This window comes from Rhinoraja longicauda, chromosome 42 (genome assembly GCF_053455715.1).
Source record: "Rhinoraja longicauda isolate Sanriku21f chromosome 42, sRhiLon1.1, whole genome shotgun sequence".
NCBI classification, from domain to species: domain Eukaryota; kingdom Metazoa; phylum Chordata; class Chondrichthyes; order Rajiformes; family Arhynchobatidae; genus Rhinoraja; species Rhinoraja longicauda.
Window position 1 is genome coordinate 6,365,439 of NC_135994.1, and position 17,203 is coordinate 6,382,641.

General features: G+C 41.1%; 1 protein-coding gene across 4 annotated transcripts in view; it reads left to right on the plus strand.

The window, feature by feature from the left end:
* The window catches only part of LOC144611981 (cytoplasmic dynein 1 intermediate chain 2-like), a 51,652-nt gene that overhangs the window by 5,407 nt on the left and 29,042 nt on the right, over window positions 1–17,203 (plus strand). For 2 of the 4 annotated variants that reach the window (XM_078431359.1, XM_078431357.1), the window contains exons 2-4: window positions 4,117–4,234; window positions 5,784–5,901; window positions 11,553–11,694. In XM_078431359.1, coding sequence (XP_078287485.1) covers window positions 4,127–4,234; window positions 5,784–5,901; window positions 11,553–11,694 — 368 coding nt within the window. In that variant the 5' untranslated portion in view covers window positions 4,117–4,126. The remainder of the gene's footprint in view (window positions 1–4,116; window positions 4,235–5,783; window positions 5,902–11,552; window positions 11,695–17,203) is intronic. The other 2 variants (XM_078431356.1, XM_078431358.1) reach the window with 1 other exon arrangement.

The following is a 17,203-nucleotide window of genomic DNA, read 5'->3' on the forward strand; positions in this document are numbered from 1 at the left end:
GACAGAGGTGTAGGGATACTGTGGCATTAATGATTCTTGATTTTCAAGATTCTCTTTTCCTCTTAGCTTCCTCCATTCTAATTTCCTAATTTGAGCGAACACTGCTTTTTGTGTGGGTATGCCAAACAGGACGGTCCAATGCTTGTTCCCAGTGATGTATCAATGTTGAATCTCTTCAGGGATGTTCTAAGAGCCTTTGAATCTTTTTTTTTCCTGTCCACCAAGTGATCGTTTACCCTCAGTTAGCTCTCTATAAAGTAGCTGCTTTGTATTCTGTTATCAGACATTCTTCTGACACATCCTGCCCACCTGATCTGATTCTTTCAGCAATGTGTTGGTCCTGGAGAGGTTTGTCTGGTTCAGAATCCATGTGGCTGGTATTCTGTCTTGCCACTTGATATGAAGTATTCTGCATCGACAGGTTATGCCAAAGTGGTTAAACTGTCCGGCATGTTTGTTGTACACTGTCCATGTCTCGCAAACATAAAGTAAGGTGGGTATGACTACAGCACAAAATACCGTTAGCTTGGTCTTTAGGATTATTCCTCTTCATTCCTACACTTTACTTCTCACTTTGCAAATCATGTTTAATTTTTTCCAAACTTGAAATCTATGCACATTAAATGAGATAAGGATCCTTAAACTGTTCTACTGCAGTCCATCCATTTTATTTGGTAAAATTATTCATTCATTCTAGAACTGCTGTCGGCAATGTTTGAAGTTATTGTTATTGAAGTTTTAACTCAAGGAAACACAATGATCACTGCTTTCTCAGTATTTTTAATGTAGCAGGAACGCCCAAGGCAATTTACAAGGGCGTTATCCAGTAAATCAAAATTGGTGCTGAATTAATAAGCCAGCAATGTTTTGGAATAGGTTCGACTTGAGGCAGTCTGATGCCACAAACATGAGTCCAAAGCTAATTTTGGAGTCGGGTATAACACCAAAGTTCTGAACAGTCTAGTTCAATTTTAAGACTATTCATAAGTTCATAACTTCATCCTCAATATTGATGGTCTCCCAGTATCCACCTCCCCTCACATCCGGAATCTTGGAATCATCTTTGATCAAACCCTCTCCTTCGACAAACACATCAAACACATCACAAAGACAGCCTTCTTCCACCTCAAAAACATTGCCCGTCTCCGTCCATCCCTCTCCTCCACAGCTGCAGAAACCCTCATCCACGCCTTCATCACCTCCCGTCTGGACTACTGCAACAGCCTCCTTCCTCTATGGCGCACCCTCAAAAATCATCAGTAAACTTCAATATATTCAAAACTCCGCTGCCCGTCTTCTCATCCACACCCCGATCCGTGACCATATCACCCCCGTCCTTTACAAACTCCACTGGCTCCACATCCCCCAGAGAATCCAGTACAAAATCCTCCTCATGACCTACAAAGCCCTCCATAACCTGGCCCCATCCTACCTGACTGACCTCCTCCACAGGCACACTCCCACCTGCACGCTCCGCTCTGCTGCTGCCAATCTCCTGTCGTCCCCCCATCCGGACCAAACTCAGATCCTGGGTGGACAGGGCTTTCTCCATCGCTGCTCCCACCCTCTGGAACTCACTACCCCAAACCGTCAGAGACTCCTCCTCACTCACCACATTCAAAACATCACTGAAGTCTCACCTGTTCAGCACTGCCTTCAACCACTGAAGGTCACCTCACCTTCTGTCTCCTTTCTCTGTTCGTTTACTTATTTATCTATTTATTCACTTCCCTATGTTCTTTAAATCCCTGTAAAGCGTCTTTGAGTATATGAAAAGCGCTATATAAATGTAATGCATTATTATTATTATTATTATTATAAGGCATAGGAGCAGGATTAGGCCATTTGGTCTATAGAGTCTACTCTACCGTTCAATCATGGCTGATCTATCTTTCCCTTTCAACCCCATTCTCTTGCCCTCTCCTGCCATACTAATCAAGGACCTGTCAATCTCCACTTGAAGGCAAGAGGTATGCTTGCTCTTAATGGTCGGGGCATTGAGTATAAGAGTCAGGTTGCAGCTTGATAGGACTTTGGTTGGGCTGTATTTGGAGTATTGTGTGGAGTTCTGGTCGCCCCATTACAGGAAGGATGCAGAGGCTTAGGAGGGGGTGCAGAGAAGTTTACCAGAATGCTGCTTGGATTAGAGGGTATTAGCTATAAAGCGAGGTTAGACAAACCTGGATTGTTTTCTCTCGGAGTGTCAGAGGTTGAAGGGAGACCCGATAGAAGTAGAAAAATGATGAGAGGCATAGATAGGGTAGACAGTCAGAACCTTTTTTCCCAGCTTGGAAACATCAAAGACCAGAGGCCATAAATTTAAGGAGAGAGGGGCAAAATAAAAAAATGCACAGTATTTTTCAGCACAGACAATGTGGGTGGAAGGGTGTGTACCTGTGATGCACTGTTCTATGTTCAACCCTCTCCACTAAGCCCTCCCAACCCTGCCTCAATGAAATTTTGGGTTGAAGCATGTTCAAACAGAACACCTAATTCACAAACATTTAGCTCTTGTTAGATATAATAACAGTAAATTAGATTAACTGGTCCCTAAACAGAGATTTTCTGTGACGTTAGGGAAAGCAAGTACCTATCATCCTTGAACATTATTAGCCACTGCCAAAGACTTTGCCTGAGTCCAAAATCAGGGGTTGCCACTGCTTTGGGGTAGTGTGGGAATATGAGACCAACGAAAAGGCTATATTTTTGATGTCATGTTAAATTAATGTGGGTGTAAAACATGCTCTGACAATTTGAATATGACAGAGGAGTTCTGATGTCCTGGCCTAGATTTAATACTCAATGAACATCACAAAAACAGACTTCCAGTATGTTACTGAGTTTGTGCTGTTGTAAATTTTCTGCTGTGTTTCCTACATTACAACAGTGACAACTGTTCAAATTTGCTTCATTGGCTGTGAATTTTTTTGGGATACCCCAAGGTCATGAATGGCCCTCTACATGCATATTTTTCCAATTGGTCAGGGTGCCTGAATCCTTGCAATGTGTATTCAGGCTGTATGAGCACAGAGCAAAGCAGATTTTGCAATTTTCCTTACATAGGCCATTTGCAGGGAGGATCAAAACACCATATCAGTTCTCTGAGACTTTAAGGATTTAATACCACTGAAATTGAAAGGACATTGCAGGAATTCACAGGTTTCTCTACTTCCTCCTTAACAAGCATAAAGTTTAACTGGGTTGAATATGGACACATTTACTTGGCTCTGATGTCACTTATCAGAGAGTTAGTCCTATCTTTCAACATCTCATATCTTTACTTATTGTAACACAGTCAATGGCCATTCAGCCCATCTGATCAGTGCTGCCTCCCAGTGGAATAATCCCACTCATCCCATTACCTTTCTCCTAATTTCCGTATGCCCCTGAACTTTGCTCTATGTTTTGCACATGTCCATCAACTCCCCTTTGATTCAGGTACAATAACAACATTTGAACAGGTACATGGATAGGAAATGTTTAGAGGGATAATGGGCCAAACGCGGGTAATGGGACTAGAGTAGATGGGACATCTTGGTTGGTGTGGACAAGTTGAGCCAAAGGGCCTATTTCTGTGCTGTATGACTCTATGACTCTATAACTCTATCAGCTAAAATGCTGGGTCAGAACAGGTAACATTAATTATCCAACTGGTTAATTATCCAGCTGCTCAGAAAAGGACAGGAAGGCCCTTCAGAGGGTCATCACGACAGCCCAGAAGATCATCGGCTGCTCACTGCCCTCCCTGGAGCACCTGTTCCGCCTACGCTGCCTCGGTAGAGCAGGCAAAATAATAAAAGATCCATCCCACCCCGGCCACCGTCTGTTTGTTCATCTGCCCTCTGGTCGACGTTTCAGGTCGATCAAATCCCGAACAAACAGACTTAAGAACAGTTTTTACCCCAGGGCCATACGAGAACTGGACACTACCTTCTGCACTAGGCAACACTGTTAAAAAATCTTTTGTACTTAATATAATTGTATTTATTTGTTTTTGCATTTATTGCGTATATGTTTTTACGCACCGTCAGGATTGGCTATTTTTTAATTTCGTTGTACTCGTTGCAATGACAATAAATGAATATTATTATTATTATTAATTTGTTTTTTTTTCAGGTGTGCTACTATGGCAGACAAGAGTGAACTCAAAGCTGAACTGGAACGGAAAAAGCTACGGCTAGCACAGATCAGAGAGGAAAAAAAGAGAAAAGAGGAGGAGAAGAAAAAGAAAGATGTGAGTTTGGATATTGTTGGCCAGTTCAGAATACCATTCAACATGTCATAACCGGACTTGAAAGAGCTGTCTCGAGCTGCTTCTAGTCTGTGTCATGATCCCAATGAGTGACATTGTCAGTATAGTTTGCTGGATAAATATAGTTTGATGGGTAAATCATGATCATTTTATGTTCTGAAAAACTTAACTATCAGCTGCACTGGCTCCTCCGTCTGAATACTCCACATTGCAGTTGCGTAAAGTACTGTCTTCCACATAATTATGGGATCATGTAGCACGGATACCTTGGTCGCCAGGTCTCTGTGCTGGATAATGAAATGGTGATGGAGGCAGATACAGTAACTACTTCCAAAGGGTATTCGATTGATAATAGAAGGGAAAATTTTGCAGGACAGTAGGGAAGTGGAATTTATTAGATAGGTATTTCATAGCACAGATAAGGAGCCCAATAACGTCTGCACTGTACACTATGACATAGCAGTAATTTTCTTGGACTTTTTCTAGGTTAGATGTCATCTGTTGATCTTGTTTGGTCAATCTCCCATTTAAAGTTCATGGTTCAAAATTAGCTTGACAAGATATTAATGAGGCTATGTAAGAGTGAAGTGCTGTTGCTAATTTGCGGGGATGACAGCTGAAGAAAGGAACAAATGATGAAAATATAAACTTTGGCAGAACATTCCCCCCTCCCCTTTGTGGTTTAAAAAGAAGCAATTGAAATCTTAAACATATAATGGTTGGATTTGTTAAAAGCGTTGTCACCTAGCTAGCCTGTTAACATTATATTTGGGAGCAACACTAAAATGGGGAGCACAATACAAAATATATAGCCAAAGATTTGGCAAACAATTAAAATCAGCAATGCAATTGAGCATACAAATGACCAAATAAATTGAATTCTAACAGTCCTAACTTGAATGAGAAACATAAATATACAATTAAGGCAATAATTATGAACAGTGGGCATCAGGTTGGCTTCCTATAAAAGCTATAAAAATGCACATATACATGCAATGGAAGCCATTTATCCAAATGTGTTCCTGAAATACATTCATGTCCATTTAACATGCCCAGGTAAAAATTGTCCCACATGCCTGTAACTGCTCTTGCCAAAATGCTATATTGTATCAATGCAGGAGATCATCATTTTGCAAGGTCTTTTGCAATATGGCCTTCCCACATCTTTAAAGAAGGCCAGGAGAGTGATAGTGGATTCATAATTTTCAGTGTGGAGATAGGGGAAAAACGGAAGGAAACAGAATGTGTTGGTAAATACTTGGGTTCTGTCCTCCAGATGATAGATTAGGAGAAAGATTGGGGGTAGGTGGGTGGCAGGGGAAGAGGATTACAAACTCAGAAATGTTAAGTGGTATAAATTAAGTCCTGAATATGTTTCGGTGTGAATCAAGTTGGCTGACTTTAAATGAGTTGCAAGCACATCTTGTTTTAAAATTATTTTTGAAAGTGTGATATGTGTTAACATGCTGTAAAGGCCTTGTAGAGATACTGTGAAAGCCTCATCCAGTGAATCTTATTCAAATTCTTTCAGGGTGATTTCAAGAAAGAGACCCCTTCTGCTTCACACGTTGAGTTGGATCTGGAGAGAAAGCGTAAAGAGACTGAAGCATTACTTCAGAGCATTGGCATAACGACAGAGCCCTCTATGGGTGAGTCAATGAAGTGCTCCAAACTGGGTTACAAATCAGTTATTGTTACAAATAGTCTGGAACAAGTAATTTTTCACGTGGAAATTGGCAGTGTAATTTGTTATTGTGATCAACCAAATGAATTTTTATGTTTCTTTCTGTTTTGCTTCTATCTGTTTTTCAAATTGGCCTCTTTAATATGAATAACACAATTTATAGATTCTCTAGTGTAGCCTAATTTGGGAGTTTGTGAATTGCATACAGATCACATGCACAAATGACTGATTCAGAAAAGTGCCTTCATTTTGAGTTCCTATCAACACTTTTTATCTATTGCAGTTTGTTGACGTGGAGACTTATCAAAAATGGTCGTAACAATTTTACATAAAAACAAGAAAATGCTGGAAACACTCAGCAGGGCAGGCAGAAACTGTGGAGAGAGAAACAATTAATGTTTCAATTTGAAGACTCTTCTGACAAAAGATGTTTAACACTTTCTGTTTTTATTTCAAATTCACAGTATCTGAGCTTTTAAAAATTTGCATTAGCTCTTTTAAAGTATGATTTATTTATTTTTACTTGGAAAGAAGAGGGTCTGAATCTAGGACAAACTGGCATTATCTAAAATCATTCAGCACAATGCCTGCTACAAACTTTCTTCAGTGTTTAGTTAAAAGTTGGATGCAGCTCAAACAGCATTGTATTTTAACCCAATGGCTCTCTAGCTATGGAATACAGAGAGTCCTTGTTATTATTGGGCCCTTTGTGCCCTTGCTTATTATTGGGTTATTGGCATAAGCCATATATCCTTACATATGGTATATGCCTGCAGTTCTCTGGATTTTATGGACACCATACTTGTATGACAGGATTGAGTTGTCATCAATATGTCAAATTTCTAAGATAAGATAAATATCAGTCATTTGTGTTTGTCAAATTAATGTCCTGTTTGCCACAATTAGAAATCAAAAATTACATTAATTACATAGCATTTAAGGATAGTGGAGTTTGCATTATGTTTTGGCCTATATCCATCCCTCAGCCACCAAAAATAATTAACTGGGCTAAGCCTTAAATTAAAAGAAGTGAATTCAAAGAAGGGACACGTGCCGAAAGAAGGTTTGGGGGATTTCATCCAGCTCCCTTGAGTGGTTGATCCAGTAAGATCACTGCTAATCTGTATCATAAGTCTGTTTATGGCTTGCTTCCATTTTTTTTCATTCCCCTACCCAACAAACGACTGACAAATAGAATTGTATTGGCTAGGAGAAAGGCTAAGTGATATTTGAGAGGGTTAGTATACATATGGGCTCAATCTTTTCTGCTTTTCCCCTACCTCATCCCACCATTTCACCAGTGGTTCTGTGGTTAAGTTACCTGATTGTGCTCTTACAGTTTTAATTGGCAATCTCATTGTTACATACTATATCCATCCATATTGGGTAGGTCTTATATTTAATTGGATACAAGCAAGCAAAACTCTACCTCTCTTTGTGTTCCCTTGTTTGCTCAGTTGGATTGGCATCTAACATTCAAAATCTTTTGAAGGGTCCTCAAGACATCAAGTAGCCTGTGCAGAAGACTAAGCATTTTTAGCTGTGCTGCTGCCTCCTTTCATACTCCCTGGCCACCCAAGTTGTGGTAGGCCCACTCAGTAGAAGGAGACTATTCAGCCTATCAAATCTATGTCAGTTCTGAGAGCAATCCCATTCATGCACTTATTTCCCTGTAACCTATTCTTTCTCCTTCCGTGATGGTTATTGCAGTGAGGTTGCACAGTGAAATTATACTGCATCCTGAATGTCAGGTCTATTCTCATCAACAAGGAAACATCCAGATCTTGGAAATGTTATGGATGAAGGGAATAATAGTGTTTGACTAATGTGAAAAGGGCCTTTTGAAGAGATCTCTCAGGGTAGTTAAAGAGAAACCAGTGTACCTGGATATTCAAAGGTATTTAATAAAGGTACCCACAAAAGGTTGTTACAGAAAATCAGGGTTCGCAAGGTTGGGCGGTGGGGGTAATATCTGTATATAGGGCGGCTAAAGGACATAAAATGGAGTGAAGAAATAAGAGGATCTTTTTAGGTTTGCAGAAAAATGGTGACAAAATGAATGATAGTGAGATGTAATGTAGGACATTTCCTAATGATATAAAACTAACAGCAAAAATAATCCATGTAAAGGATCTGCAAATCAAGAGTACCAGGTTAAGAGATTGGTCAAGACAATGGTAGATGTGGGGAAAATGGGAGGTTCTGCATTTTGGTTAATGTTGGCTGAGTAGCAATACCAGGGAGCACTCATAAGCAATTTGCTCCGATTGAAATTCTATTTCCACACCTGGTACCTGCAGAGCAATCTGGAGGATGCAATAGTGTCATCTTTCCACCTGAGTAACAAGAATGCTTTGAAAGAAAATTTCCCTCTGCAGAACGCAGTTTGTGCCTAAACCTCACCCCCCATACCTATCAATCAACTTAGAAGGGACTCTCATACATATCAGCTCTTTCAACTAAAACCAACCAAAAAGTAAAGATGGGTGAACGTGATTCAGAATGTGCAAGAACATCACAGGGGAGGGGTGAGGGCTGTAGTGGCACAACCATAACATTCTGCATTACAACAGTGGCCTCAGCAGAACATTGACCTATTTCATGATTCTGCAACTGCCACACATAGATTATGGATGGGCTGCCAAACTCCACCGTGTGGATGATGATGGACAGTTGTGTTTCCATTCAGTTGTCCAGACCAACTGAATGGATACCAATGCTGGCCCACATAGGCCCACCGGCCATCTGTCATGATCGCAACATTCTTTCCGATGGAAAATGACATGAGCAAGACTGGTCTCCCCATTGACAGAAATTTGGTAAAATGACCACGTGTTGAAAATCACATCAGCTCTCCTGGGATACATCAGACATCATCTGTACAATGGAAAGAACTGGAGGGCACATGCAATGTAGGAAAGAAGGACCTTGGCACTTATTTCATATCAGAGGTCCCACGCTTCCATCTTTCTCTGAAATCAGTGGATAGCCCTTAACAGAATCCACACAGACCGTGAACAACATGGCTACCTACTCCACAATGGAAGATGCTCCATAACCCAAAATGGGACTATGGCCATGAGTCTTGAACCATGGAGCACATTGCTTCAACTTGCCCATTAAAATTTGTTGCTGGGGGCACCTGAAATTGTGTTTTTTTAGTGCGCTAAATAGTGTTGCATAGAGCGCTAATGTGCAATTAGATCTCTCGCAAAAAAATCACAATACTGACCAAAAAATACATTTAAAATCTAGCACTATGGCAGTTTATGCCCAGAATCATGCACTAAACTGGGGCCTGTGCAGTTTCCAATCAGAGCTGCATGAAAAGATTACAACTGCTTCATTTTTGCTGTGCTGATCACTGAGAAAGGTGTTAAACCTTCATGGAACTCCCCATGGTAGTCACAAAGCAGCTGCATAGAAGACTGCCATGGAAGTGAGGGAAAAGACTGGAAGGGGAAAATTGTGTGTGCATGTGTGGTAATCCCCTCCCCCACCACCACCATTACAATCATCTACTCTGACAGAGCCTCATATCACTGTGTGGTGTGGGATGATCAGCGAGGTAGAGATCACTGTATGTGCTTTGTGTAGAGTCCGCAGCCAATGATGGAGCAACCCATGATGATTTATTATAGAGACCCTTTAATTCATGTCTCATTGATGATCTCAGTGCCATCTCCTCCTAGCTTTTTTTTTCATGTGAGTGTTCAATAAAGATTGTACGTTATACCAAAAGCTCCAACTTGCATCAAGGGAGGAATCCTGCAGCACATGACTTTTGATGTAATTTGGTGCATGACTATTGCCAGGAAGATGCTAGACAAAGGTAATTGCCCACAGAGGTGCCTGGGGTAATTTCCCAAGGGGAGCAATTTCACCTAGATTTGCCAGCATGATCTGCAGTGGGTTAAATCACATTGGTGCATCAAAGTGTCCAATTTAAAGTGGTAATTTCTTCACTTGACATTGATTTGGCATCCAAGTATGAGATGTTTTGCGTCATGCAAAAAGGGGGTGCATTTTCTTAGGTTTACTAGAGATCAAATACTTCTTAAACAGTAAAGAATACCCATTGGTGTAAGAAGGGATCATGATTTGCAGAAAGTGCAGTGAGCAAATATGGAGTGCTGGCCTTTATTGTAAAGGATTGAAAAACAGGTCGGGATGATGGGATTCTTCTGGTTTGAAAGATTGAAAAATTGAAAGACTGGAGTGACTAGGCTTGTATATGCTGGAATTTAGAAGGATGAGAGGGGATCTTATTGAAACATATAAGATTATTAAGGGATTGGACACGTTAGAGGCAGGAAACATGTTCCCAATGTTGGGGGAGTCCAGAACAAGGGGCCACAGTTTAAGAACAAGGGGTAGGCCATTTAGAACGGAGATGAGGAAGAACTTTTTCAGTCAGAGAGTTGTAAATCTGGAATTCTCTGCCTCACAAGGCAGTGGAGGCCAATTCTCTGGATGCTTTCAAGGGAGAGCTAGATAGAGCTCTCAAAGATAGCGGAGTCAGGGGGTATGGGGAGAAGGCAGGAACAGGGTACTGATTGAGAATGATCAGCCATGATCACATTGAATGGTGGTGCTGGCTCAAAGGGCCGAATGGTCTACTCCTGCACCTATTGTCTATTGTCTATTGGTCTTTGCTGAGATCTCATTTGGAGTGTTTCTTCTTGCCTTGGAATCTGTCAATTCATTTGAAGGATTTTGGGGAAGTAAGATTCAGTCCACAAGAAAGCAGAGCAGGAATAGGTCATGTGGTGCCCCTACCCTTCCTAAGCCCTCTGCTTCATTAAATAAAATCATGGCTGCACTGATTGTTGAACTCAACTCCACTTTCGTGCCTGGTCACCATAACCCTTGATTTTTCTGGAATCCAATAATCAGTCTATTTCAGCCTTGAATAAATGCAGTGATTTAGCTTCCACAACTCTTTGGAAAGATTCACTACTGTCTGTGTGAAGAAATTTCTCCTCGTCTCGGTGTTAAATCCTTCTAAACTTTCTTCTTCACCCAATGCTATCCTTTACCTTTCCGCATCCCTTACAATTCCCAGACAGGATCAGTCGGGTGACCTTTGCTCGGGCCTTGCCTCAGTTGCTGGAGTGATGTGAGGAATTTGGCGCCGCTCCCTTTCCATCTTTCCCCTTTATTACTTAGCAACTCCTCCCAAAAATAACCCAGTGGAGAATGTGTGGGCAAATGGTTTGGATGTGTATTTTCAAAGAAAGAGGAGATAAATCATTTTAGTAGGAGGCTTTACAATTGCAAACTCTCTTTCCAAAAAATGAATCACATGATTCTCTGTGAGATGGGCTGAGTTTTTAGTTCAGAATCAATAATGAACTCCTGCAGACTATCAGCAATATACTCTGTCCTCTACCGCTTGCATTGTGTTGTACAAGTTTATCATGAGTTGCGCTATTGGAGCTATCTTGAGCTTGCTATTGCAAATGTGGATTCTGCTTTGAACAGCCTTTTAACAAATGTTATTTTCTTCCTTCTCTGTGTTTTTGTTTTCATTCCTTTTTTCTGTTTACTTTCACCATAATGTTTTTATTAACAATTCACATTTTATTTTATTTTATTAATAAACATCGTTAATAGTGCAGCCGCTGCGGACAGTAACTGGAGACACCTGTTTGTTCAATTATTTAGTCCATTCTCCTATTTCCCCATCGAACAAATCGCTGGGAACACCGAGTGAATCTGAGAGCCAGGAATCTGTGGAGGGCGCAGTTGGAGCCCGGTAAGGCAATTCTAAATTTGAATCATTTTTGATTTTGTAGTTTGTCTTCCTTTTCAGTTTTAGTTTTAAACCATCATTCCACATACTTCCTTTTCACTATCAAATGTATACTCAGCCGACAGCTACCAATGAGTTGAGAGAATACAATATTTCAGTCTTCATGGAAAATACAATTGCACATTATCGTGGGCCTATTGTTACCAATTTCCTGCTGGAAGCATTCCCTTTCTGGTGAAGCATAACATGAACCATGTGATGGGAAGCCACAAGGAAGGTAGTTTACATCGAAGATAGACAGAAAATGCTGGAGTAACTCAGCGGGTCAGGCAGCATCTCTGGATTGAAGGAATGGATGACATTTCGGGTCGAGACCCTGCTTCAGACTGTCTGAAGAAGGGTCTCGACCCGAAACATCACCCATTCTTTCTATCCAGAGATGCTACCTGACCCGCTGAGTTACTCCAGCATTTTGTGTCTATCTTCGTGATTTGAGTCATTGGAACTTTTACTTTATTTTAGATCTCAAGATAGGTCTTGCTTGGTTAGGCACACTGCCTAGAATCATTGCTCATTGTACCTCTACACCCATACTTCCCAACGCCAGAGATGAAGGGCTGATTTTTTGCCAGCCCTCAGCATCTTGGACTTGACTGACAGCTAGGCTATGACTGGCAAACTACAGAGGTCCCAACTCCCATCTCACCCAAGTTGGTCTTTGACAGCCAATAAAGGAGCAGGGATTCACTTTCTATCAAAACTGTCAGTGATTGGAATAGTTTTTAGATGTCTATAATATTCAGACAGGTTTTAACAACTGTTAAAATGAAAGTAACTCAAGAAAAATATATTGTTTGTGGTTTTTAAAGACAAACCAAAAAACTTTAGCAGGTGGAGTATCACATGGTGTCATTTGAGACCATCTCATCTGGATGCAAGAAAGGACGAAAAGCAGAGAATTCATTAAAAGTTGTGAGATGAATGAATACTGGTGTTCAGTGAGATCTGGCTGATGTCTTATATGAAACACAAAGCTAGTAGGCAGGTATACCAAGTAATTAGAAAGGCAAATGGAATTTTACTACAAGGGGTTAGACGATTGAAGTGGGAAAATATTGCCGCAGGGTGTTGGTGAGACCACATTGGGGTTACTGCATAATCTAGTCCTTATTCAAGGAGGAATATATTTGCCTTAGAAATGATGCAGTGAAAGTTTGTAGATGATGAAAAATTTGCAAGGCTACAGAGAAAGGTCAGGGGATGGAACTAATGAAATGGTCAAGTAGAAGTACCGGTCAGACACACTTTCAGTCCAGATAAAGGGTCTCAGCCTGGAATGTCGAATGTCCATTTCCCTCCATAGATGCCGTCTGACCTTCTGCCAGCAGCTTAATTTTAGTTACATATTTGAACATCAGCAGTCTCAATTGTCTTCAATGCCGAATGTTTTGTTTTGATATTATGATTACTATTCATTGACGCTTCACAGGCTGAGCCAGCCTTTAATTATCCATCTCTAATTACGCTGAGAAGGTGGCGGCGAGCTGCCTTCCTGAACTACTATAGTCCTTGGATGAGCTTACCATTACTTGGGTGAATGGGTCTGAATAATTAAGTTCTTGCCACATAACCTGGACATTATGGCCTTTGTCACCACTTGTCAAAACCTAAGCTTAGAAACTGGACCGCCAAGATGTGGAGGAAGATAAAGAAGTGCACAGGAGTGGAAAAACTGGAAGAGGAAGGGAGGCTGCAGCAGAGCTAGTCTATAATTTCTAAATTAATTCTGAGTGATACCTGTTGATGCAACTTATTATCTCGTACTCCTTACCTCTGCTCTATCACTGAATGTCACATTGTCCAATGAAAGCACAAACAACTGAATATATACACACAAAGATAATCATCTTTATGGACTCCTTTAATGCACACTTTTGCTGTGTCTCATCTCCTTCTGTTGCTTATCAGATGTTGTAGTGTAAATGAGGAAAAGCTCCTGGTCTTCATGTGAAGAAACTGCAACTGTCTTTGAAGAGCGAACTCGAGCAACTAGAAGGGCCATCTCCAGACTGAAGCATTTCAGCTGAGATTAAAATAATCTTGTTCGGTCTCCAACATAGAACAGTAAGGGCACTGGTGGAGCAGCAACGATGGAAACCTGCAAATGTGAGAGAGGGCACTGGTTCATGCTCCATTGCCTAGAAATTGAATTTCACACATATCAGGTGTGCCAAGCAGGTGCTGCATTTTGCGCAAAAGCTAAAATAAGGAACCCTCTCACTGGTGAAAATAGTGAAAATTTGTTTTTTTTCTCTCTGATGAGGGGGGGGGGGGGGGGGGAATGCTTTTTCACTCCAGCATAGTTTTCACCCTGACTACGAGTTAAAATAAATCCTGCACAGTTCTTGCTGTGAGCAGCTACCTCTTTATTGCTGGGGATCATGGGAAAGTAGGTCACAGGCTCTGAAAATAAGCTCCGGCAATGGCAGCCACAACACAGCAGCTGGAAAAGCAACCATGAAGGTGAGGTAAAACATATGGGGGGGGGGGGGGGGGTTCAGCATGTGTGAGCCACTAACTCCTCTATGTTTCCCTCTCAGTTGCGATTTTTGATAGCCTGCAAAAGGCATTGAGACCCAACAATGATGCAACAAGTATACGCAGCATGGAACACTTTCCGGCGTTAAAGCAGATATGCGAATAGCTCTCGTTGATGACATCATCACATACATAAATGTTGTCAGAGAAACAGCAGTCACACAGGGATGAATAGACTAGGAAGTGCCCAGTCCAGTCTCACAATGGATGGGACTTCAATCCAGAATATTTTCTGTTGTCTTATAATGCGCAAAACAGCTTTTAATGCGCAATTTTCAAATTTTCAACAGTAGTTCATACCCAAACTGGGTTCAATTTCCAGGGAGATGAATTCACTGGCATGCTCCCAGAATGATATATCATCAATTCTGCTCGTTTGTTGGAAAATAAATGGAAAGACTGCTGTGGTGCTCTGGAAGCCTCTTTGGCATTCAGAGTCCTAAGGGCAGCAGTGTGAGTTTCCACTATAGCTCTGGGATGCAATATATTCTACATTGTACATCATGATGGGTCCACCAGTGCGCGGATGGAAGTGACCTACAATATTGTATTGGAACGAGTGGGCTCTGGGCTGTCAAGTCAAGAGTGTTTAATTGTCACGTGCACAGGGACCTACCTGAACAATTAAATTCTTCCTTGCTGCAGCTTTGCAGGCACATTAACGCAACAAAACAATGAATAAATATATAGTAACTTATCAATTAAATCTAGATAAACCAGGCTATGATAGTGCAATACAAAGTAAACAGTGCAACCCTGGTGCAAAGTCTATAGTAGTTCATTGCTGAGGTAGGGTTGTGCTTAGTGTTGTGTAGTGTGGTTCAAGACCCTGATGGTTGGTTGGAAGAAATGTTTCTTGAACCTGGAGGTCATGAATCTCAGGCATTTGGACCTTCTTCCCAATGGCAGCAGCAAGAAAAGAGTGTGGCCAGGTTGGTGTGGGTCTTTGATATTAGCTGGCTCTTTAGGGCAGTGTTTCCTGTAGATCCCTTCCTGTTGATCTCTGCTGAAAATCATCTGCCAACTTGATGCTTGACTCATTCCCCATTATTCTTGAGATTTCTATACACAAAGTATTTGTCCCCTTGTGCAGCGTTGCACATCAAAAGCCTCGTCTAAATACTCTGCAGCAGAAGTAGGGTTCAGCATTGCCCCTACACAAGCTTGCCTCTGTCCTCTCCTCCCCGCACAGACCTTACTCCGCTCTCCACCCTAACTCCTACACGCTGGTACCTGGTGGGCACAGTTGCCTTGTGATCACAATAAACAATGATCTGATTTAAAAATAGAAAGCGCTGGAAACATTCAGCGGGTTAGGCGGGAGAGAAATACAATTAATGTTCCAGGTTGATAATCTTTCCAGAGAACCTGCAACATTAATTTGGTTCCTTTCGTTGCAGATGCTGCCTGTCCTGCTGAGTAGTTCCAGCATTCTGTAGTATAAGAAAATAACTGCAGATGCTGGTACAAATCGATTTATTCACAAAATGCTGGAGTAACTCAGCAGGTCAGGCAGCATCTCGGGAGAGAAGGAATGGGTGACGTTTCGGGTCGAGACCCCTCTTCAGACTGATGTCGGGGGTGGGACAAAGGATTTTTATTTCAGAATATATAGCATCTGAATTTTTTTTTGTTGCTTTATGTATAATTGAACATTCATGGCATTCATGATTTTTTCTTATGAAACTGTGAAAGATTGAGTGGGTTGATGAATTAGTTATTTATCCAAATTGAATCAAAATAATTAATAATACCAGAAATGTTACTTTCATAGTGCTTATGTATAATACAAATACAATAATACAATATATTCCTTTATTCGTCCCACAACGGGGAAATTTACAGTGTTACAGCAGCAAAGTGGATAGCAAGAGATCATTCATTATAAATAAAAGTAAAGACAAGGATAAATTGTTATCAGTTTACTGTGTATTCCTTAACTGTTACTGTTGACTCGTCTGCTCGGAGCAGTGCTGGTTGTGCAGTCTCACAGCAGTGGGAATATACAGCAGTACATTCTCCTAAATTTAAGTATTCTTATTTACGCAATAACAGTGATCGTTCCATAAAGTCTTAAAGTATTTGTTTTGTTTAGATTTTTTAAATAATATTGTTTTTGAACATTGATAGTGCTGAATACTTCAATGTTCCATACATATTTGGACATAATGAGATGTAACTAACAACCCAAAAGCTGAATTCATTTGCTTCGATGTCAATTTATAAAGTGGTACAAGGGCTAAAATGCAACCTGCCACCCCTTTCTGGTCTCGCCTTTCCATGAGTCCAATTGCACAATGTTCTTGAGTCTGAATATTTTTGAGACATTATGTGGAATCAGCTGCCCACATCCCGAGAATAAATAATCAGTTTAAAAGTACAGAAACTTGTGTTGGGAATGCAGTCCCTTGGGGTTGCCAATGACTTGTCTACCCTCAAATTCCCGTGGGTTCTGAGGTGACTGGTGAGGCCAGTGTGGGATCAACAGACTGGGAAATGGTGCGCTCCTTGTGCATGTACATGGGGGTTCTGTGTCTCCCAAGTTGGCCAATTTGTAACAAAAAAAAGTATTATATTACTCCAGACTCCACGTGAATTTTTCCCGTTTACATGTGGCTTGGTAATTGGAACTGACTGAATGTAACGAGAGTATCTAGTGGAGTCTGGGGATATTTTGCTGGGGGAGGACACTAATATTGGTTTGCTAGTACTCCCAATGGATTTAGAAGATCTTGTGAAGACTAAACATATCTCTCCAGTACAAAGATATGCCTGCTGTAGGTAGCCCAGGTCTCTGAAACATAAGAGGGCAGCAATCACACTTCCCAGTTGACCATGATTGCTGTGTGGTTTTGAGGTCCTGTTCTTCAAACATACTTTACCTCAGATGGCCAAAGGCTATGCTGGCACACTG